This window comes from Camelus dromedarius, chromosome 1 (genome assembly GCF_036321535.1).
Source record: "Camelus dromedarius isolate mCamDro1 chromosome 1, mCamDro1.pat, whole genome shotgun sequence".
NCBI lineage: Eukaryota > Metazoa > Chordata > Mammalia > Artiodactyla > Camelidae > Camelus > Camelus dromedarius.
Genome location: NC_087436.1, coordinates 78859277 through 78884446, shown reverse-complemented (window position 1 = coordinate 78884446; position 25170 = coordinate 78859277). Strand labels below are relative to the sequence as shown.

At 44.2% G+C, this 25170-nt stretch overlaps 1 protein-coding gene across 1 annotated transcript in view; it reads left to right on the top strand.

Annotated features, from left to right (window-relative positions):
• The window catches only part of SCD5 (stearoyl-CoA desaturase 5), a 122398-nt gene that overhangs the window by 50018 nt on the left and 47210 nt on the right, over window positions 1-25170 (top strand). The window contains exon 2 of the mRNA XM_010983508.3: window positions 23866-23996. Within this exon, the coding sequence (XP_010981810.2) occupies window positions 23866-23996 (131 nt within the window). The remainder of the gene's footprint in view (window positions 1-23865; window positions 23997-25170) is intronic.

Genomic DNA, 25170 nt, shown 5'->3' with positions numbered 1-25170 from the left:
TTAAATTAAAAAAAAAATTAAAAAAAAAAAAGAAGAGACGAAGGAAGTCGCAAGGAAACGGTGACCCGAATCAGCACAGATTGAAGGGCTCTGACCTTTCAAGATTTCAAGACCTTGCTGAGACATTGGGATGACATGAGGCCATGAAGGGGAGGGGCACAGAGTTCTCAGCAAAAAAAACCCCATGTGATTGCTTAAGAAATGAAATAAGACTCTTGCACTTGGAAAGTTATGGATATGCCTGTGAGTGTGTGCACCTGGTGGAGGGTTTGAAATATTTCAAGACCCTCCACCAACAAAAAGATTACAACTCCTGAAGGCTCAGATGATGGTTGGCATTTTTTAGCAATAAAATATTTTTTAATCAAAAAAAAATCTTGGTGCAGGCATTATGGAAAACAGTATGGAGATAACTTAAAAACCTAAAAATAGACTTATCATATGACCCAGCAGTCCCATTCCTGGGCATATATCTGGAGGAAACTCTAATTTGAAAAGATATATGCACCCCAGTTTTCACAGCAGCACTATTTACAATAGCCAAGACATGGAAACAGCCCAAATGTCCATCCACAGATGACTAGAAAAAGAAGCTGTGGTATATATGTGTATATATATATATATATACAGAGGGAGAGAGAGAGAGAGAGATGGAATGGAATACTACTCAGCCATAAGAAAGAATAAAATAATGCCATTTGCAGCAATGGGTGGACTGGAGATCATCATTCTAAGTGAAGTAAGCCAGAAAGAGAAGGAAAAATACCATATATCACTTACATGTGTAAACTAAAAAAAAAAAAAAGATATAATGAACTTATTTATAAAACAAAGAGACTTACAGACATAGAAAACAAACTTATGCTTACCAGAAGGGAAAGAGGATGGGAAGGGATAATTGGGAGTTTGAGATTTGCAGATACTAACTATATATATAAAATAGATAAACAACAAGTTTCTAGTATATAGCACAGGGAACTATATGCAATATCTTGTAACCTATAATGAAAAGGAATATATATATATCTGTATGACTGAAACATTATGCTGTACACCAGAAATTATAACACTGTAAACTGACCATACGTCAATAAAAAATTTTAAATTGAGATATAATTAACATATAATATTGTATTAGTTTTAGGTGAACAGCGTAATGATTTGATCTACATCTGTGTTGCTAATCACCACAGCAAGTCTAGTTAACCTCCATCACCTCCCATAGTTACTTGTGATGAGAACTTTTAAGATCTACTCTGAGCAACTTCAAATATACGATATAGTGTTATTACCTATGATAACTTTCAAATCCTTACGTTTTGTTTCAGTTTGTTTATTTTATCTTGTCTTGTCTATGACCTTGTTTGACCTTGTCCACAACCCCAGTGTATCACTGATGACATCCTATCCCGTATGCCATTGATAATATAACATCTTGACTTTGGTTCCTTCAGTCTCTTTCCAGAGACTGACCCAGGAGTTGTAGAAGGCTTGGAGATCACAGTATATAAATGCTGCCTTATTGGAAAGGCACGATATATATAAATCAGAGGTGACCAGAAAGGCAAGCATGAAAATAGCACCCCTGATTTTTTTTTTCCCCAGTAGCACATGATACAGCATTGAGTAATTGCTGGGTATATTTGACAAATCGGGAGTACAGTTCATTAGGGAGCTGGGGGACTCAAAAATCAGGCTGCCTTCAGGAAAATTTATGAGGGGATTACTGTGTGCAGCCACCAGTAAACAGAGCGCCAGGAATCTGAGCTGAATTGATGATCTTCCACCTGAGTGGGCCCTGTGTCCACTGAGCAAAACTTTCTTGAGTCAAAGTGACTTAGGGGGGAGATTGTGAGAAATAGGACGGATAAAACAAAAAATGAACATCCAGAATCTCTGGGAACAGAACCAAATTCATAGGAGCAATACTATTTCTACCATATTCTTGGTCAAGAAAATCTGAACATGTCATTCACAGAAGAAAACAAACCCGTAGAAAAGGATTCAGCCTCCCTAGTAATCGTGGGAACTTAAAAGCACAAAATCAGGCAAAGCCAGTTAAACTGGTAAAAATACATTATAATTACAAAATTAAAATCTGGCCAGGCTGTTGAGAAATCTGTCTTCTCATCCTGACATAAATTAGTCCAATATTTCTGGAAAGCAACATGGCAAATGGTAGTGAGCCATGGGATAGCACACTCCTTGGCCTGGGAAACATGCATTTGAGACCACAGCCTGGAGAAATAACTCAAAAGAAGGAAAACAGAGGGAAAAAACAGAAAAAAAGAAAAATAGAAACATACCTAAAAACTATAAGATTAAAACAAACTATGGTGTAATAATGAAATATAATATTACTATTAAGAATGATAAGAATGATTAAAAAATGATAAATTTGTGTATTATGAAAACAGATAGAAAAGCTGATAGAAAATAATGCTAAGTGAAAATACCTTGAGCTGAAATTTTATGGATGTTGACTATGGGTATATTAAAAAAAATGCCCAAACAGCAATAAAGCTAAAAAGAGATGACTCAGTTTTATTACGCGGCAGGATGAGAAGTGAATCTGATCCTTCGGTTGTTTTGGTGTTAGTATTTAATCGCTCATTACAAACTTGGTTAAAAACACAGTTATGTACACTGAACTATATATTGTAATTTATCGAAGACAGAAAAGGGGTAGACCCTTCTACCTCCATCTTGTTTGTGACAGCCTCACAGATCGTACCCACGAGCAGGACCAGCACAGAAGTGCCCTCTCGGGGCTGCACAACTTCTCTGCTGATTATGCAGAGGGAGCGTGTGATTACCAAGAGCCTTGAGTGGCTGCAGGAGAAAGTCATGTTGGGTTGACTGTCTGGGTCGGCTCCTCTGATGCCAGAGCTTTTCCTCCTGGGATCTGGTCTTGCACTGTTTGGGGTTTTTTGGGAAGTGAGGGAGGCCAAGTGTTGGCTCCTTTCTCCCCTTGTAAGAATTTCCCCCTTGATTAAGCCAACACCACGTTTCCCCATTAGAGGCCTCCTTTTCCTTCTAGTCCGATTCTTCTTGCCCCACAAGCTTGACATCCTCTGTGGGTTGTCTTTGCTCTTATCCACCTCTAACAGCAACAATTATCCTAATAAAATATAGTCACACATTTCCTCCAAGTAGCTAGATGTTCTTAAAGGTTGAGACACAGGCGTCGTTTTATTTCATAGTGGCTTTTTCTTTTTGTCCTTGCACACGTGGAAGCAGGCACTACATGTCACCGGTCCACACATGTTTGCTTCTTTGCAGCAGCAGGGAGACCTGAAGCTCTGCACTTTGACAGAATTCTGCTTACATCAGACAGTTCTTAAAGTCGGAGGGTGATTGGTCTGGTTCAGCACCATCTGCTTTCACGGGAAGATTAACTATGCACCTGAGTCCCAGCGTGGAGAGATTCACGTTTCCACCCTCACGTGGCCAGAAGATGCTTCATAGCACATGCTGCCCAAGCACACGAGAGAACGGGCAGGGGTCTTCGTGAGTGTTTACCTGAGAAGTTGTTACAGGGTTCTCAGCCTCTTGTTTCCAAATTCTTTCTCCCCTCTCTTCCCTTTCTCATATTTTTCTTTTTTTTTTCCATCCACAAATTGGAGGCCTTCATATTAATAAGGTAACCCTTACTCAGCATGTGCTGTGCATCAGACATGCTTGCATATATTAACCTATTTATTTATTTTTATTAAAACATTCTTTATTGAAGTATAGTTGATTTACAATGTGTTAGTTTCTGGTTCACAGCATAGTGATTCATTTCTACAGATATACATTCCCTTTCATATTCTTTTTCATTATAGGCTGTTACAAGCTATTGAATATAATTCCCTGTACTAGACAGTAGGACCTGGTTATCTATTTTATATATAGCAGTTTGTATCTGCTTGTTCCAAACTCCCAGTTTATCCCTCCCCGCCCCCTTTCTCCCCTCATCGCTGTTAAGTTTATTTTCTGTGTCTGTGAGTCTCTTTCTATTTGTAAATAAGTTCATGTGTGTCATTTTTTTAGATTCTGTTAAAGTATTTAATCTTCCCAACCGCTACCACTTCACACAACTGCCTTCACAACGAGGTGGAAGGAGTCAGTTATTAGCCCTGTTTTATAGCCGAGGAAACAGGCACATAAACCTAAGTAACTTGTCCAAGTTCAGGACATGGTGGAACCATGCCGCTGGCCCAAAGTGCAGCCTCAGGGCCCCTGAGCTGTACCAGCTCGTGACAGTGGTCCAGGCCTGGCTTGCCCTTGCTCTGGGAAGAGAAGACCAAAGCCAGAGTGAGGAGTGAGGTAAAGGGGTGTGTGTGGGGGGGTGGGGGGAGCCTGACCTGTTGTCTGTCATTTACTGTATGATTACATCACATTGCTTAACCTCTCTGATTCTCGGTTTCTTCATTTGTAAAATTGCAGAATTGTTAATAGTATTTAACTCCTCAGAGAGATGTTGTGATGAGTAAATGTGTTATAAAGTCCTTAGAGCAGGGGCTGGTGCAGAGTGACTGTGCTTAATAAATGCTAGCCCTTATCATCACTGTCATCTTTCATGCCTGTGTTTGGGGACCACTGCTCCACCCTTTTCCCTAGATGGTGGGGATGTAAATGCCACTTCTAACAAGCTCTGGTGCCACTGCTGCTTCTGGTCTGAGAACCACACTTTGAGAACCACTGAGGAAGAGAATTCTGAAGCTCTCCCTCTCTTAGCAGCTGGTGTTCCATTTCTTTCCGTGAGCTCTGTCCCTGGAATATATTCACTTTCTAGATTCAGGGGACCCGGGGGCTGTGCCCTAGTTTGCAGGGCTGTCAATAACCAGTGAAAAATACTGCCTTAGAACCTCGCCAGGGCCTGAGTTTTCAGCCTGACAGGTGGTGAAGTTTCAACCACGGGAAGACCCAACAGTGAGTAGACTTGGGCTAGCAAATGTTGAACACAGAATATGCACAGAAACACACCTGGATGAGTGGCTCTGTGGATAGAAACCGCAGGTGATTTTGGAAGTAATAGGAGAGGAGAGAAAAGAATCTTCCTCCCCTGAAGAAGGTCTTTGAGCAAAGATGGAAGTGGTGAAGGATAGTGAGGGACCCTCATTGCAACATTCATGCCTGGAATTGGGCTTGTAAGAGGCGAAAGCTGGGGGCACCTTGGTCTGATCCACAGATGACAGCTTGCCTTTTCCAACGTAATAGATGAGATTATATAAATGAGGAAAAAAACTGGGAACTGCAATCATTTTCCTATTTCTGGGGAGGGAGGGGAGTGAGGAGTATATTGGCCCATTGAGTATCCTTTCAGTTGTGTGGCTGCCGGGTTCACAGGTCTGAATTCTCTCCAGCTCACTCTCTGTCTTAGCAGGTGGAGGGTGAAGGGGGATCCCCGCCCAGGGCTCCAAACCCAAGAATCCATGCTCATCAGACCCACGCTGCATCCCAGCAGCTGGAGAGGCTCCGTGCAGGATGCAGATAAGCTCTGAAAATAACAATTCCACTTCAGGCTGCAAGCGCAGAGCTGGGACGTGACATCAGGTCCCCGATCCTGGGCCCCTGGATGTGGTCTGTACTGTAGTTGTTGCCGCGGTGATGGTGGCTGCTTCCAGGACTCTCGCAGCCCCAAGCCCTGTCCTGGAGTGGCTCACGGCAGAAGGCTGTGAGAAAGTCCCTCTGCACTGGGGAGAGGGGGGAGGAGGGAACGGGTGCTCTCTCCGGGTGGCCTGCTGTGCCCTTACCAGCCCTGCAGCAGAGCTGTCCTCAGCAGGCTGGACACGTGCCAGGCCTCAGCCTGACAGCAGCCTTCTCACCTCAGCTTCCTGGCAAAGGCAGAATAATTTCTGCTTCCAGCTGCAACCAGCTGGCTATGGGGAGAAGGCACCCCCAGGGGAGAACTCTGCTGTATCCTCCACACCCGCCATCCTCAGCTCTCAAGAGTGGCAGGCTTGGTCCTCCACATATCAGTCATCCAGCTGAAAATGAAAGTGAAAGGAAAGGAATTGAAAAGCACTAGAACACCATGGTGGGGGTGGAGCATGCCAGTCTGGTTGTGGACAGGTCTGCAGGGAGGGCCTTCTACACACCCCAAGCAGAAGGGTTGACTTGCTTGGAGACTGTAAGCTCTTGACTGGAACCTTCTCTAGAAGGAGCAGTTTTTCAAGAGTCATGCTTTTTGTATTCAAGAAGACGATGGTGTGTTTAAAATGCTTTCTCTTTTGTTGGTTTTTTTTGGTCTTTTTACATTATAGTTGATTTACAATTTTGTGTTAGTTTTTGGTGTACAGCATAGTGATTCAGTCACACACACACACACACACATATATATACATAATATTTTTCATATTCTTTTTCGTTACAGTTTATTGCAAAATATTGAATACATCTCCCTATGCTATACAGTAGGACCTTGTTGTTTATCTATTTTATATACTGTAGTTTGTATCTGCTAATCCCAAAATCACAATTTATCCCTCTCCTACCCCTTCCCCCTTTGGTAACCATAAGTTTGATGATTGGATAAAGAAGTTGTTTGGATAAACAAAGACACACACACACATACACACACAATGGAATACTACTCAGCCATAAAAAAGAATGAATCATGCCATTTGCAGCAACCTGGATGGACCTAGAGATGATCATACTAAGTGAAGTAAGTCAGACAGAGAAAGACTAATATCATATGATATCATTTATATGTGGAATCTAAAAAATGATACCAAACAGAAACAGACTCACAGACACAATATGCTTTCTCTTAAACGTATCCCTTCCACGCCTTCTCCCTACTTCTATTTATTGACAACTATTTACTATTCCATTGACAAACTTTTCTTTACTCAGATGTGTGGTGTGCAGAGCTGTGTGCTGGTTGGGTGAAGCCCAGAGCTGATGGCTGCTCCCGGGGAGCTGACAGTGTAGTGTATCAGACAAAGTATAATACAGGAAAAGGGAACTGACTTCTTACAGGACCCTCAGTAATTCTAACCTGCTGTTCCCCAGCCACCTGCTCAACCTCCAACTCTGGCCCAGGTTCCGTGCTCCCCAAATGACCCCTTAACTCCCGTAACCATCTGAGGTACAGCTTCTCTCTTCTGGGAAACCCTACTTTACCCTTCCAGCCCAGATGCATCCCTTTGCCTTCTGAACAACAGTATCCTCGCATCCACAGACTCAGCCATCTATCACAAGCCTTAGGAATGGAAACCTCTCAGGAACTTGGATTCTTTCATTTCAGGGATGCTGTTTCAGCTTCTGAGGGCTCAAAGATGGTTTCCTCACAGATGAGGTGGAGAGTGAGGTTCAGAGCTGCCACTCTCTTGGTCTCACAGAACCTCTGGCCCTTCTCCATGCACTTCCATGCCATTCTGCCTCCCCTCTGCCTGGGCAATCCCCATTCCTTCTCAAAAACCCAGCTCGGAAACCACATCCTCTTTGCAGCCCGCCCAACTTCTCCAGACAGACGCAGTCACTACTGCACTGGTGCACAGGTTAGGTCCTCTTTTAGATCCTCATACTTGTGTTGTGCTGGGAATAACTGGCTGGATTTTGATTTAAAAGACTATTTCTTGACACCAGAAATTGACACATTATAACTGACTATACTTCAATTTTAAAAAACCTCAACTATTTCTTGGCTTGAGATGTAACCTTTGCAAGTGACCTTCGTGGACGATGGGGATGGAATAGTCTTCACTCTGGAAATTGGAGGATCTGCTCTCCTACTGGTTGAAACCTGCTGTAAGTGGGAATGATAAACAACGGTTCTCAAACTCGCTTACACTTTGTAATCACTGGAAAGCTTTAAAGATACCAGCGCTGCCCCCGGCCCCCCGCCCCGAGATCTGATTTCCAGACACTGTTGAGACAGCTGCCTGATGACTCTCTTCAGAAAGGAGGAGACCTGTAATTGGTAACTCGGGGGACCTACAATGCCAGGGGAGAACTGTGAGAACGAAAACATGTTAAAGGAAAAATAGATAAATAAATAAAAAGACAGGTGGACAAAAACAAGACCTACACAGGTAAATGCAGAATGACGATTCTTAAATGGTCTAACCTACTGGACTAGCAAAGATGGGGAAAAGATGCAGAGGTGATAAGAGAGACGGTCTTGCTCACTGAAAGCTCGAGGCCAAAGGGGAGAGGCTGAGGGCAGCCAGGCTTCCCCAGACCCAGGGAAACGCCAGTTGGTGAGGGATTACCTGTGAAGTCAGAACAGTTTTGACTGGCTGCTGCGGGGGAGGGGTGTCTAAGGGGGAGACAGGAAGGACCATTCGTTCTCAAAAAACCAAAAGGGAACGAAAGCCTAGAGCATTTCCGTGCCTAGGAGGTGGGAGGAAGAACATTCACAGAGGCTGGGGATGCAGGAGTGGGCCGGGGCGCACACTGCGAGGGCATCGCCCACTGTGCTTTGGGAGGGTGGCATCCCTTCGTGGACTCTTCCAGAGAGTGTGCAGGTTGCACCCTCTGCAGCTGGGCAGCACTGTGGCCATGTCCACTGCATATCATTGTTGCTCCCAAATCCCCATGTCCTACATCCATGTTTAGGGTTTCATGTGAAGCCAAGGATAAGGAGACGTGAGTGGAGAATCTGATAGGTTCCTCTGGTGGGGAAATCCCTCTTCCCTTGGCTGTGAACCCAAGAGCCTCAGGCATGAGATGGGGTGGCCCCTTGTATAACGCACCCCTAACTTACCATTTGACCACTGTAACGAGAAACCGACCCCACTCCATTAGAGATGGGTCGGCCTCCACCTACCACCTTTGAGGGTAGGATGAGCCTGGGCAGTGATGATGGGTGCCCTTTGGGACTTGGGAAATGCGGAGGAAAAGGAAAAGCTGTCTTTTTTTCCCTGAACAGTCGAGACTGGTGTGTGGCATCTCCTAGGGAGAGGGACAGGGTGAGGAGGGTCACAGGAACCCCATGTTCCTGTGACAGGAATGTGCCAAGAAGCACAGGCTTCATCCAGCCCTGTGAGCTTCAAACTGCAGAGTGTAACCTCGTAGCGGCCATGAAGCGCTTTAGTTTGGACTGTGACTGACATCTAAAATATGATAAACAGAAGATACCAGTGCATTGCGTTTAGTGAGGATTAAGGAGTGTTTTATGAAAATTTTATTCAGTTCTGTGTGTGTGTCCAAGGTTGCAGTGGGTAATATAGTTTACTTCAGTCTCTAGATTTAATAAATTTTATAAAAATAAAATTTACTTATTTATAAATAATTAAGTAAACAGCTGCCTCCTTCTCAAGCAGAATAAAAACAACCAGTTTTTTGTTTTCATCATAGAGTCTGGGTAACTCAGATTTGCCTGGTTGGGAAGGTTCTCTTAACCTTGCTGTGAACGTGCAGGGTTATTTTTTTAGTGGCAGGCGTGCTGGTTACATGTGCCTCTGAGAGCCTTAGCGAAGGACGCTGTCTCCACTCCACTGGCGAGGGGCCTCGGGGGCCTCAGCAACTTGACAGCCTTCCAGTTGGCTTCTCCTCGCTTCTTTTCCGTGACTCACCTTGTTACTTGAATGCTACTCCCCTTAGGTTTGGGCCCAAATTAAATGGTTCTTTCTAGGGCTTTATCGTCACGAGGCATCGTGTCTTAGAATTTTCATGGATGAGCTAAAGCTGTCACAATAACAAATGGGATAAAACACAAACACCCATGGCACCCAAAGCTGTCATTTTTGTTTGGCGAGACAAAAAGGTGCTGTTGGGGTACTGTGAGTAATTGATGGTGAAATGAAAAGGAAATTCGGGTATGGGTTTTACCCTCAGAAAGGTAGTACTGGCTGATGGGGTAGGGGTGTGGTGGCAGTTCTCCTGGGGTTTGAATTGAATTCATATTCAAGGTTTTATGCTAAACATCAAAGCCTTTGTCCTTCAGTCCCTCCAACGCTGAGAATGGCCTATCATCTCCATTGCATGTGAAGTGGAAAGATTTATTTTTTCCTAAAGCTCAGGGAAGTTATTTTTTTAAAGCAATAAAGTATTCCAAGGTCTTGATATAGATTACAGGAAAGGCTTTGGCTTCCTTCTTGTGGAACTATTCTAATTTGATTTTTCTTTTTTGTTAAATTGGCCTTCACGAACCCCCTCTTGAATTCTTCCTGATTATTATCTGAAATACAATGCACCTTCTAACCAAATGCGTCCTCTGTTTTCTCTGCATGGGGGAGGGTGAAATGCTCTCTCAGGTACCTTTATTGTGCTCATTAGAAAAAATGCAACGTATAGTTTCTTTCAGATCCAGTACGGCCTGCGGGACAGGTTCTGGGGCCAGAATGTCTGGGTTCTTATCTTCCCACTGCCGCTGGCGGCTCCCACTGCTCACAGTCATGATAATAACAGCAGTTCTAAGGAGATTTATCACCTGTCTACTGTCTGTCACGCTGTGGACATTCCTCATCTTTAATCCTAAAAACAACCCTTCCAGATTTGTTTTGTTCTATCCATTTTACAGATGAGGAAACTGAGACTCAGAAATGATCAGAGAAGACAGAAATATAGCCACATGTACATTTTTTTAAAAAAATATTTGTTTGTGATTTTTTGTTTGTTTAGGGAGGAGGTAATTAGATTTATTTAGTTAGTTATTTTAATAGAGGTACTGGGGATTGAACCCAGGACCTCGTGCATGCTAAGCATGTGCTCTACCACTGAGCTATACCCTCCTCCCCTACATCTTTTTTTATTACCTCTTTTTTTATCTGACTTTGCCACTTATTTTAGGGCCTACTTAGTTGTGGGCAGGGAGAAGTATGCCTGTATTTAATCACTTGAGTGTCATAAAGCAAGGTTTAACACGCATCCTCATGTGCTGGCCCTCTGCATTCTGATTTGGAAGTTTGACAGGATGGTGTGTTAATGTGTGATGCAAAAGAAGAAAGGTGAAATTTAGTATCTGTGTGTTGATTTTTAGTGACATTTGTTTCCCCCAAAGTTTTAATATGAACATTTCAAACACAGAGATTTTTAAAGAATAATGCAGTGAACACTAGCACATCTAATACTAGAGTCAACAATAATTACCCTTCTGCCACATTTGCTTTATCTGCGTGTAATTTTTTCTCAATCATTTAAAAGTAAATTGCAGATATTTTTGCCCTTTATTCCTGAATAATTCCACATGTATCCCCTAAAAATAAGGACACTGTCATAAGTTAATAATAATTTATCTAGCTTGTATTCAAATTTCTCTAGTTGTTTGCAAACTAGCTTTTTAAATTGATTTTTTAAACATATATTCAACGAAGCTTACTGAAATGCATTTGATTGTTATTTTTTTCTCTGTCTTTAAAATAGACTCTCATCTTTGACATTGACTTTTTAAAATTTTAACTTTTGTTTTATTGAAGTTTGATTTACAATGTGTTAGCTTCTGGTGTACAGCACAGTGATTCAGTTATACACATATTTTATATATATATATGTGTATATATGTATATAATATATATATATATTCTTTTTATATTCTTTTTCATTATAGGTTATTACAAGATATTGAATGTATTTCCCTGTACTATACTGTAGGACCTTGTTGTTTAACTATTTTATATATAGTAGTTAATATCTGCTAATCCCAAACTCCTATTTTATCCCTCCTATCTTTCCTCCTTAGTAACTATAAGTTTGTTTTCTTTGACTGTGTCTTGTTTTGTAAATAAGTTCATTTGTATCATTTTTTTAAGATTCCATATATAAGTGATATGATATTTGTCTTTCTCTGACTTACTTCACTTAGTATGATAATTTCTAGGTCCATCCATGTTTTTGCAAATAGCATTATTTCATTCTTTATTTATGGCTGAGTGATATCCCATTATATATATACACATACACACACACACCACATCTTCTTTATCCAGTCATCTGTCAATGGACATTTAGGTTGCTTCCATGTCTTGGCTATTGTAAATAGTGCTGCTATGAACATTGGGGTGCATGTATCTTTTCAAATTAGGGTTTTTTTCTGGATATTGACATTGACTTTTTGAAGAGACCAGGCCAATTTCTGTAGAATGTTCCACATTTTGAATTGTCTGCTTGTTCCCTGCCCCATATTCTGTATACTGGGAGCTAGGTATAAAAGCATATTTAGATGAAAGTAAGCCTATTTGGCACCGATGCATCGACAGTGATGCTATGTGCGTCATATTTATTCCATCAAAAGGTATCCAGCATCAAGTTCTTCACTATTACTGATGCTAAATTTCATCTCTTGGTTAAGTGTCAGATTCCTGCTTTGTGAAACTTGATTTCCCCCTTTACAGTTAGTAAGAAGTCTGGGGGATGACACTTTGACCCCATGGGGGTATCCAGCTTCCAACAGTCCTTTGACCTGATGCTTTTAGTATCTGTATTAGTTTGCTATGGCAACTGGAAAAAAGTAGCACAGACTGGGTGGCTTGAGCAACAGGAATGTATTGTTCCATGATTCTGGAGGGCAGAGGCCTTAAGTCAAGGTGTTGGCAAAGTTGGTTCCTTCTGAGGGCTCCGAGGCAAGGGTCTGTTCCAGGCTTCTCTCCTTGGCTTGCAGATGGCCATCTCCCTGTGTCACTTCACATCGTCTTCCCTCTGTGTGTGCCTGTGTCCAAAGTTACCCTTCTTAGAAGGACACCAGTCATACTGGATTAGGGCTCACCCTGTCCTACAGGGTCCAGCTGTAAAGATCCTGTCTGCATATATGGTCACATTCTGGGGGCACCGGCAGGATTAGGACTTCAACTTGTGCAATTTTGGGGAGACCCAGGTCAACTCATAACGGCATCCATTGATGATTCTTGCTGGAATCCATTATTTATCGGGTTCTTAGGTTGGGTTCTTTGGGAAACAGATTCTGTGCTGCAGACTTGTGTGCCGGTTTATGGGGGACCGTGCTTGGTAACATCTGCAAGAGGATGAGAGAAGCTAAACTGCGGTGTGGTTGTCGCAGAGGCCCCCGTGTCTGCTTTGGGCAGCTCTGGACAGGATGGTCCTTCAGAGATGAGGCAAACTGAGGCCAAGGCCAGGCCTTTGTAGCCCTGTATCAGCTAAGCATTGCATGCAGGCTGCCCCCAGGGAGGGGCGGAACCTTGGGCTGGGCAGCTTCCTTCCGTGGAGGGCAGTGTCTAGGGGGAGACTCAGCTGTGAGCTATTAGGCACTAACAGTGCCAGTGGTTGGAGAAATGAGTGCCTGGGTCCCAAAGGGAAGATTGGTGGAGTTGTCCCCTGACCAGAGCACACGGGGAAACTACGGAGTGCACAAGGGTGATTTCCTCCCAAATCTCCATTTATTAGCTGGAACTCTTCTGAAAAGAAGAGCTTTCCCTTATCAACTGGGAGTGAATTTTTGTTCTTTCTAAAAAGACAGGCTACATGCTTAAATCTTTCCCTGTTAATCACCAATTCTCCAAGTCAGGAGTTGCTATAACTCAGTTATACTCAGTGAGTTATGACTTTTGCCATCGTGCACCCCTTCCACCATCAAAAAAGTGAGAAATTACATTTTACAATTGTATTGGCATAAAGACAAATATAACCTAGGCTGGATTCGTTATTATATATTTACTATTATATTTATTTGTTTTCCTTCTAAAGAAAATGTATTGTGGGCATTCAGTGCTGTCTTCTGTGCCTAATAGGTAGGACCTTGGTGCTGCTCCAGATCAGAGGCTGGGCAGGTAATAAACAAAGAGAGTTGATTCTCGTGTGTATGTGTGTGGGGTGAGTGGGGGTGACGTCGGAAGGGAAGGGGCATTTAGTTCCAGTAGAAAGCTGACATGCAGGAAAGTGAGGTGGTCTGAGGTTGCCAGATCTTTCCATTTTTCAGGAGAAGCTAGAAATAGAGATTTTAAATTTTGAAATCCTCTATTTTTAATTGTTGGATCAGTTTTTTTTCCCCAGTCTATGGGCTGATGGGGCCTGAGGGCTGAAGGTTTGAGGAGTCAGCAGGCTGTGAGGCTCCAGGGGAGGATGTTGCCTGTTTCCATACTGGGTACCTCACAGAAAACCGGCCACATGGAAGGTGCTGGCACAGGTTTGCCAAGGAAGGAATGAATGAAGGAAGGCTATGTTTTGCTAAGGCAACTTACAAATTAGGTGGGATTTTTTTGCTTCAAAACCTATGAAGACCAGAAAACCAGACCCTGGATTGTCCTGCAAAGGAAAAAAAAAAAAGTCTGCCTTGGGTTATTCACATCAACTTAGAGCGACCTGGCAGGAATGAAAATGTGTGAAGAAAATCCTTGAAACGGGAGTTCGCGCACTAGGTCAGGCTACCTTGACGATGCGGTCACCAGTCAGAGAATCGAAGGGGGTTTCTTGGTGTCTTGATAAAATGCCATATGATTAAACTTTTAACTCTTTTCTTCTATTTAAGGCAGAAACATTATTGTGTTAAAAACAACGTTGAAGGGACTGCATTGTATCATTTTTCCCTTTGGGGGCACTGAGTACACTTCACGGCCAAACATGGCCTGGGGCTGCTCCACGGGGGCAGTTTGTTCAGAGCCGCGTCCACTCTGAGCCACAGAGGACCCTTCCTGGTGAGAAGGGTGAGGGGATCCTTGAGGAACAAAGACGGAGAGAAAGCAGTGCCTCCTAGGAGCCTTCCTTGGACTCCACTTTAATTCTCAGACCTAAAAGCAACAGTGGTGCCCTGGGCTTTTCTTGTCAGAACTTTTCCCCGATACACACCCCTCCAGGGCTCAGCACTCAGCCTTCTGAGGGTCTGGGTGACAAATCTTCACGGTTCACTGCTGCTAGGGTACCTGCTGACTCCTGCTTAAACCTCCAGCCCTGGGCTTCAAGCACTGGCTGTCTTAATCCCGTGAGGGAAACTGCTTGTTAGAAGAGAGAAACAGAGGGATGAGAAGTCATAATTACCCAGGTAATGCAGATGATGAGGGCAGAAATTATTCCTTATTTTTCCACTTCCCTCAAAGTGACCAGTTGGAGTGCTGTTTTTAAATTTTCATCTTCCTTCATGGGGGCCAACATTTTTGATATCACAGTTTCCCATTTACGGTCAGAGAAATTACTGTGCTTGCACACCGTGAAGTAACAAGTGTACATGCTCCTCTCTCTTGCTCACACACACACACACACACTCACTGCCCAAGAGAAAAATAAAAACTGAATAATTAATGAAGAAAGAAATGCAGCGTACCCATAGTGCAGTGCACTGTTCTTTGTGTTCAATTAGCTGTAATTCTGTGATAGTTGTGTCTTGATTCTGATCGGCTAAGAGAGAGAGATGGATGGTGGGAGTTACCCTGTACATGACCGTGCTTGCTTTTTCCAAATTCACCTCTGAGAACCTGGGAGGGCTGAGGATCAGGGTAAGAAAAAGAGCCGCTCTCAAGACCTGGGGCATCCTTTCCTCTGCAGGCATTGCTTCCTGGGCACTCAGCCTCAGCCTGACAATGGTTGCCTAGTGATAAGAATAATGATCTTTTCAGTCATGTTTATTAAGGTATTACGATTTGCTAAACACCTGACAAATATTTTCACTTGTCTCACAATAACCGTTTGTTTTATTTTGTTTGCTTGTTTCATGCAGAAGAGAACTAAGGCTAAGAAAGAGTGGGATGGACCCCCCCCCACCCCCCAGCTAGGAAATGACAGGCAGACAATTCACCTGTGAATTCACCGCGTTACCTGTGTGCTGCCTCACTTCTCTGTGGAGCCAGCGTTCTCTATGAGTTGTTTCAGCCAGCTCTGATTCCCACACCTAATAAGTGATTTCTCTCCCCGCCCCCCTACCCGCAAGAGATGCTTTGTGTCATCTGAGGGAGAGGAACAGGTTTTGAACAAGGAAGATGGCATAGAGGGAGCAGGAAACCACGGTGGAAAGATCCCAGTCCAAACCAGTTTATACTCTTGAACAGTTATCTCTTAAGGACTTGCTCTGGTGTCATAACAAACAAATAATAAAGAGAATAAAATAAATTTGATTTTTGTTTGTTTTTTGCATTTTTAGTAAAATATTAGATGATTGACAGCTCCAAATATAGCTCTTCTTACTCATGTGACCACTTTGATTAGATGCCAAATATTTTTAGAAGGGGACTGGGAGCAGAACAGTGCTAGTCTTTGACATTTTCCTAAGAACAAAGGAAATAGCTCTTCCCCTCCCTTCCCCCAGCCATTCAGTTTGGTCAACTTGTTTTATATACTTTCCTTCAGGAGAAAGGCTGTCCACACCATTCTGTGATGATTAAGGGCTCTGAAGGTTCTGCTTAACAAATTCTTATTCCTGTCAAAGGACCTTGTTTCTTTCATCAGACCTCTTCCCACACCAAGGTGTGAAGGGGATACTGCAAACACATGTGGGCTCCAACCGTGGTTCTTTTAGCAGCTCAGTTCTTGTGTTTTTATATTATGGAATTGCTTTTGTGATGCTTTGAAGGCAACCCTTGTCTCATCTTCTCAATTTTAAAATCTACCTGAAATCAACTTTTTCACTCGGTGCCTGCAAAAAGAAAGCAAGCAGGAGAGGAAGGTAGGACAAGTGGGCACAGGCTGTGGGTAGGGAGATGAGATTTCCATCCTGGGCTCTGTCACTAAAAATCCTTCTGTCTGCATCACAAGCCAAGAGGAGAGGCTAGGTTTCCTTGGTCCTAAATGAGTCTCTGCAGGGATTACTCAGAGACTTGCAACTCAAAATGTGGTCCCTGGGACAGCAGTGTTACCTGGGAGCTTGTTGGAAGTGCAGAATCGCTGGCCCTGCCCAGACCTACTGGATTAGTATCTGCAACTTAACAAGATCCCTAGGTGGTGTGCAAGCACATCAGTTTGAAAAGCACTGTCCTTGTCCATCACTCTTCTCTCTCCTGTTCTGTTCCCTTTCAGCTGAATCTTCCTAGATTCACGCCTTGGCAGCAGAGAACGTATCTCCCTTCGGTCCAAGTGCAGCACAGTGGAAGGTGGCGAAGTGAAAGGAGGTGGAGATTGCAAAGAGGAGCTGTTAGTTATTGTTAAATGTGATAGAATTGAGAAGGTTTTAATAGTAAAGAAAAGCCCTTTGCTTCTGAGCCCACAGTCTTCAAGATCCTGTGGAAATGTAATTTTGAGTGAAGTGTTGAAATAGTACCCTGGAGAAAATTGCTACAGAATTGCAAACATTATAAATCCAAACCTTTAATGGGAAGACATAAGGTCTTACTGAAATTCTTTGTGACACCATCTCATGAGATGAGTGGCCATAGAGGAACTTGCACTGTCACTGCAGCCCCTTGTCAGCCCTTCTCTTTCACATCTGGTCGGTCAGCTACACACTCAGACCCTGGACCAACAGCATCAGCGCCACCTGCAAACCTGTTAGAAACAAAACTCCTGGGTCTCTCCCCAGACCTACTGAATCTCTGGGAATGGGGCCCAGCATACGCACTTTAACAAGATCCCCTGGTGATGAGTGTGGCATTGAGAATCAGTGATCTAAAATAATTGTTCATCATAGTTCTTGGTTTTCAGCTTCTTTGTTACATAATGAGAAGTGAGTTACTCCTCCAGCTCTTCACAAAACCAGAGAGGTGTGAGAAGCAGGGCCAGGTGCAGTCACACCATGAGAATGAACAGGGAAGTTTCAAGAACTGTCCCTGGGAATCAGAGCAGGATTCTCTACCTACTCACTACTGACATTTTGGTGCGGGTACTTGTTTGTTGTAGGCGGCATCTGGGCAATGCACGGTGCTCAACTGTATGCCTGGTCTCTACCCACTGGGCGCTAGTAGCATCTTTCAAGTTTTGGTTTGTGACAACTAATAATGTCTGAAGACGTTGTCCCAGGAGGGAAGAGGAGGCAAAATCACCCACCTCCTTGAGAACCTCTGGTCTAGAATGATGACAAATGTGGGTGTCTTCACAGGGGCTTATCCAGGAAGGGGATATTTTCAGAGGCAGTGGGGTGGCATTCATAACTGGAGCAACAACACACGTCAGTGCTGCTGGCCAGGCCTGGCTCACATTGTACATGCATTGCTTCTTTCAGCCTTACAACAAACCCATAGGGCAGGGTTCTATTTTCCCCACTTTATGCGTGGAGAAACTAAGGCTCAGAGATTAACTCACACTGATAAGTGATATACCAGGGGTTCAACCCCAGGTCCGCTTTAACCGTTAGACCAATCAGTCATATGTGTATATATGTATCTGTATCCATCTAGGGCTCTGTCTGCTTTTCTCCATTTATCTGCCAAATCTGGGAAGGACTGGAGAAGAGAAACAGTCATTTATTGGCCCGAACCCAGAAGTGACTTTCGAAACACTTGAACTGGTGGGAAAGGCAGATATTCAAGGGCGTTGTCTTCTCCCATTCGGGCCCCAGCCCGTCCCCCATATGGCCCTGTCCCCAGGAGCCTTCTCCCTCTGCTTCCTCCCCTCCTCCTCCTAACCCCGCCGCTGTCTCTCCCCATCCCGCTCCCATCGCCTCCCCCCTTCCCTCGTCGGAAGACTGTTGCGTGCGGGCTTCGTGTCCTCCCTCCGGGTTCTCAAAGCCTAAGCCGCCGCTGCACACCCCGCCCTCCATCCCGGTGCCAGGAATCAAAGGCTCCCGCGTGGGGAACCCGGGACGGGGTGGGGAGCAGCTTACAGCATCAAAGGCGCCTCCAGGAGAAGCGTGCCAGCGCTCTGAGGTCACACGAAAGGGCAGCCTGGTCTCTCCTGATCCGGAGGGTCTAGAATCGCTTAGCATTTACCGAGCCCCGCGGGGGCCCAGGGGCTCCGCACAGGGTCAGCGTGTGGGTGGGCTGGAGCAAGCGCCGAGCACTGTAGATCTGGGTTTATCCATTTGTAACTTCAGGGAATGAGACCAGATGGCCTCTAAGAGATGGTGTACCTTATAGCGCGGCGTTTTCTCAGTCCTGGTTGTGCATCAGAATCACCCGAAGAGATGCCCGCTCTGCCAGTCCTCTTTGATTCACTGGGCCCTATGGGCCTGGAGTCTGTTAATGATCCCATAACTGCAACGGGCAGCCGGGGCTGAGAACCACCGCACCAGAGGAGAGGGCTTGGAGCCAGACTGATCTGGTGTTTGGGCCCCAGTTCTGTCAGTGTTTGATCCTGAGGCAGTCACTTAATGGCTCTGGGCCTCAGTTTTGCACATCTTTAAAATGGGGGTTAGGACATCTACCTTATAGGAGTAGACCAATACAATTAGATATGTTGGTAAATTGGTGCTCTGTGGCAGGTGGGCCATGAGAGTGGACTGCCTTCTCCAGCCTCTCTTCTGACTCTCTGTTAGGCCATGTGGTGCATTTTTCTTTTTTAAGAGGAATTTTACTGTGCATTTGGCTTAGGAAATCATGTGAAGCGACTTCCTTTTGCTGTCTGTTCCTAAATATTGATCTTTTCATTTTATCATTCTTATAATAGGGATTGCAATGATCTTATGTGTGCAGAGTATTTGAAGGTGAACAAAAGGAGGTTATTTTAAGAAGTGTTCGAAGGAGTTACAGCAAAATATGAACAGAGAGTGATTAGGGTTGGTACTGTTTTTCCCCCTCTACTTTCTGTGCATACTGTTTGCCATAGTGGCTGCATTTTGCATTCCCACTAGCAGTATAGTAGGGTTCCAATTTCTCCACATCCTCACCAACTCTTATTTTCTGCTTGCTTTTGTTTTGTTATAGTAACCATCTGTGGGTGTGAGGTGGTTAGATACAGGCTTTTTATCAAATCCTCTTTTCCAGCCCAGGACTTTGCATCTATTGGTCTCTCTATCTGAATCTTGCCTCTTCCTCATCCTTTAGGGATTAGCTTAATTCTTACTTCCTCTGCAGTTTTCACCCATTCCCCAAACTAAATTACCCCCTTTTAGTCTCTCATATTAGTCTGTTCATTTCTTCCACAGCACTTGCTGTAATTTGTAATTATATCGTAAGTAATTGACTTTTCAAATTCCTATCAACTCAAGGAGGGAAGGGGCCATATTTGTGTGGTCGCCTGGTGAACCCCATCCTGAGCTCAGTGCCCGGCCCGTAATAGGAGCTCAGTAAACTGTCTCGTGAAGTCTTGGGTCACCTGGTACTCATGTTTATGACAAGCAGAGGCTGAACTGCATGCAGAATGACAATGAAGGCGTTACTGTAAATAAATTTGCCGTATGGTGAAGGCAGAACACAAAACAGGGTTTTGACCTTCAGCTTCTGTTTTGAGCTGATTAGAAGGACATGATGCATTCAAGCTTCTCCAGCCAGAATTAAGGCAGCCGGGGGGTCAGGCCACCAGCAGAGGTATTCAGAGTGTGGGCTCTTCCTGCCTTAAACTGTATCCTGGCTGTATCACTTTATGTCTGGATTCCTTCATTTTTAAGACAGAGACAACATATGACCCACCCTGTAGACCTGAGGTGAGGAGTCAGTGAGTTACTATGTATGAAGCACTTACAACAGGACCTGGCACATAGAAAGCTCTCAGTCAATGGTTGCTATTATGACTACTTATTAGCTTTCACTCTGATGCTAGACAGACATAGATAATAAGCGAGGAATAAAGAACTCTGTCAATTGCTTCCTTCTGTGTAGCACTCAGGGATGGGTCTTGAAGGAGGCTGTCCAACTCTCCCCTCAATCAGGTCCAGAATTAAGGGAGTTTTAATTTTTGGTTCTTAGCACCCATCCAGGACTGTTCTCTGGTTGTGTGGTCCAGAGAAGGTCACTATAATCATTCTTCAGACATCACTGTGATGGGGGATCTGGATAGATGGGGGGCTCTGCCTTCCACTGTGGAAGCCCAAGGGGCCGAGGGTTCTCCCTTTTCTGTTGCTAGAGCCTCCCGTTGTGATCCAAGCTCTAGGCAGTTAGGTGTCTCTGCCTTGAAATCCTGGGTGTGGATAGGTTCAAGCATAGATGTAGGGTCAAACAGACATTGTTCTTGGCAGCTGTGGAAGATTTAAGGGTCCACAGTGTGACATGAGCGTCAGGTGGTAGTAAGCTAAGTGTCAGTCCTAGGCAAACAGCTGATTCTTACTTGTTTTGTCCTGTGTTGTTTTGTAACATGTCTACTTTATTTTACATTGAGAAAATATACATAATAACAAAATCTAATAGCAGTTCAGTCATTTTTTTTTAGTTATGACTTTATTGAGCTATAACTTAAACCATACAACTCATCTAAAGTGTGCAAATCATTGGCTTTTAGCATATTCACAGACTTGTGCAACCATCACCAAAATCAGTTTCAGGAAAATTTTATCACTCTCTACCACCAAAACTCTGTACCTGTTAGCAGTCACTCCCCTCCTCCCTCCCTGCCCCCAGACCCATGCAACATGAGTCTATTTTCTGTTCCTGTACATGGCAAACTGTTCTTAAACTGGGATTTAAACTGTACCTTCCTTCCTTTGAAGGAAATTTCCTACTTAAGTCCTGCATTAGTTACCTACTATTGGCAGAACAAATTACCCCCAAATTTAGCAGCTTAAAACAACATGCATTCATCTTCTCACAGTTTTTATAGAGCAGGGATCCAGGTGCAGCTAGGCTGGGTCTTCCGCTTCAGGATCTGTCACGGGGCAGTAATGTGTTGGCTAGGGCCGTGGTCTTAGCTGAGGGCTCGGCTAAGCTCACTTACATTGTTGTGGGCAGGACTTGATTCCCTGAGGACTGTTGAACTGAGGGCCTCATTTCCTGGCTAGCTGTTGGCTGAAGGCCACCCTGAGTTCCTTGCCCCTGGGCCTCCCCAATATGGCAGCTTACATCATCATACCCAAGGGAAGAGAGAATCTGCTAGCAAACTGAAGTCATACTACACTAGGCCATGAATACCAGGAGGCGAGGAGCCCTGGGGCCATCTTGGAGGCTGTATACACAAACCCTATCCTCTAACCTTCCAGTGAGTTCTGTAGGCTACTCAGTATCTTTTAAATATTTTTTTGGTTGAGCTAACCAGAATAGGTGACTCTTATTTGCATACAACCAATTTTTTTGTTGCTCACTGTTCTGTAATCTTGTGATTCTGGTTTCTACTGACCTGGCACCTTTCTTTATGAAGTATGAGCTACTCAGTAAAGTCATTGACACTGCTCATTACTCCTGTTTTTTTTTTTTTTTGAAATAATCAATTCTGTGTCTGAATACTTCACTACCTTGCAGCCAGCTAGCCAGCACTGCAGAAAACTTGTTTGGATATTCATTTCCACAAAGATGAGAGAAGAGAGGTTAAGAACCTCTCACATTAGCCCCATTAAAATAGGAAAACTGAGTCCTGCCAGTGGAATAGCCCATAAAGCCTCACATCCAGCCCAGGGTTTTTGCAGTTTATCCTTATTTGGACTATGACCAGAAGGTTGCTTTCTTTCCTAGAGGTTCTGCAGAATTTTAGTATCAGAAATCCAGTGCAAACTAGCTTAAGCAGGAAAAGGGAATTTGTTGGCTCACGTAACTGTGTGAAATACTGGGGAGGCTCACTTGATCAAAAGGAGAACTATAGGAATTCAGACCCCGCAGCCAGTGGCTCAGTGCAGGCAGCTGTCCTCCTAGCTCTTGGGGACCTGTCCATCATTTTCATGTCCCACTTTCTGGACCTCATTCTTTACTGTCACAGTCATGCATTGGTGTGAGACCTTTAGTCTTTGAGCCAGAAGAGAGAGAAACTTTGGGTCAAGTGTTAATTCCCAGGACAAGGAAGATGGGGTACAGTGCTAGGCCAGGCCTGGGTCACATGGCCACATTCTTGTTGACAGAAGAAGGACCATGAAAAACCACCAACAGCCACTGCTGCCCAGTATAGGCTCTGACTCGAGCCCGTTGTCAGTGGCCGAGACATAGACAGATCAGACGTGTAAACGATCCCTGAAATACTGGAGATCCCCAAAAGGACAAAGACAATGCCACAGTCTGTGGTAAGGCCCTGCCTGGGAGCCATGGATCGGAGGGATTCTTTTTTGGCCAATGTGTTTCATGGAGTCTGGGAATTCATTTTATTGTGCCAAGGTCCGGTGTCTTAGCCCGCTGGCCAAAGAGGGTCACATTCACTTTTTCCATTACAGATTTCACTAGTTCCCTAACTACTTGACAGTTGAAAAAAAATCATTGGCAGAGACCTAAAGGCCAGGGATGACATTTAATGGAGGTTAAATTACAACAACAAAAGAAGTCAGAGCCTTTTATTTACTGCTACTTTCTGTGATTTATGAGCAGATTGTTGTTTTTTGTTTTTAAACTTTCAAGTTAGGAATGCTTTGTCAAGTTCATGAAAACCACATGTATTCAGACTCCTTAATCTGAGTGCCAAGAGTGAGTCTTGTTTTTAGACCCGTGTAAGTATAGATTGAGATCAGACTTGACTTTTGGAAGCTGTAACATTGTGCGCCCTTTAAATGTGTGTATTGACACTGAACGTGCCCTAGTAATTCTTATGAAGATATATTATACTGAAGAGGGCTTCCTGAGAACTTGGTCTGGGTACCATTCACAGCTGCTCGGGGATGTACTCACAGCTGGTTGCCTGGTCTTTGGTGCTTCTTTATGGAGGCCCCTGTAGTGCTAAGTGCTAGAGGCAATTGTGTAGGATTATCTGCCTGATCGTGCCCACATATAGCTTGGTTTAGGGCTCTCCCCCTAAGTAAGGAAGCAGTTCACCCGTACGGTTGTGGCTTGGCATCAAGACTGGCAAGAAACATTCACAAATAGAAGATTTGTTTGATACAGGAAAAAATGATGTTCCAAGGTCAGAGTTTCTTGAGGAAAGTTCTCTCCACTTCCACCTGGTACTGGAAAGCTACAAATCAATAAAAAGCTTGCATTTGCCCAAATTATTGATTCTTCATGTTGTGGATTCTTCCCCTGACACCATTTCACATGGGTCCTTATTCAGAGGAGAAAAAAGCTTGGGGGAAGTTTAAAAGCACTGACATCTGCTGACATTCTCCCTGCTTGTGTCTTGCAGCCTACTTCTGCTTCCTCCTGACTGCTCTGGGTGTGACAGCTGGTGCCCATCGCTTGTGGAGCCACAGGTCCTACAAGGCCAAGCTGCCTCTGAGGATATTTCTGGCTGCCGCCAACTCCATGGCTTTCCAGGTGGGGATGGAGGGTCCTCTTTGCCTTAGGGACTTAGCGCAGATGGCAGTGTGGGAGGAGGCACAGACGTGCTCCCTGTGCAGTGGACCTCCTTCACACCCATTCTAGGCTCAGTGCTCAGGCCCCCAGGCACTCCTTGACTGTCTCAAGTTTTTATCTCCTAGTAGATTTAGCTACAGTAAAATGTCCCCTTGGGAGCTTTGTACCCTGAGGCATGCTGTACTACAAGGGAGGAAAGGGGATTCCTCCCTCCAGAGTTCATGCCCCAAACATGCCCTGAAACCCTCAACACTTGTCTGGCTCTAATGAAGGCCATGTTCTGTGCCGAGCATACTCTATGCGTATTGCATTTGATCCTCACTGTAGCCCCATGAGCTAGGTGTTATGCATGGCCCCATTTTACAGATGAATAAACTAAGGCTTAATGAAGTTAAAGAACTTACCACAATTATATGGCTTAAAAAATGGTACATCCAGGATAGGCAAATGCAGGTCTGACTCCAAAGCCATTGTTCCTAAGACACATATTCCTGAGGTCACCCTGTAAGTGTGTGGCAGAAAGTCTACTCATTACAGAATTGGAAGACTGAGGATTTGAGTTTTACTCTGGTGGCTGCTAGCTATGAATCACTTACTCACCTCCAGTTTCTTCATCTGTAAAAATAAGGACATTACTTTACTTCTAGAGTTGTTATGAAGTCATGATAAAAATGTAAGAAAGGGTCATCACTGCACTAGGATTGGGCTGTATCCTTTAGGGGTATGGTAGTCCTAGACCACTTCCCACCACTATGGGCACTTTCTGAGTACTTGGAATTTTGGTTTCATTGTGAATCTTTGTTTTCCCAATTCTTCATCTGATCCAGGTGGGGTAGATGGGAACAACTTGTCTTCAAAGTCTCTGCCCGTGTTATGAGGGTGGATGATGCCAGGCCCCGGGTGTTTTCACCCACAGGGAAGAAATGGCGATTCCCAAAACTGCTTTAGGGTCCAGGGAAGCTGATGACCCAGGAGCCTCTCGGTGACCCTCAGACGTGCAAGTCACGTGGCCACCTCTGCAGTGGGCCTCCCATCCCTACAAGACAGCCTGACCCCCGGGCATTTCTATAAGTTTCTCTTGTGTCTAAGAATTCATTTCTCCGTTTGAGGCTTCCCTCCTGTTTGAGCATCCATG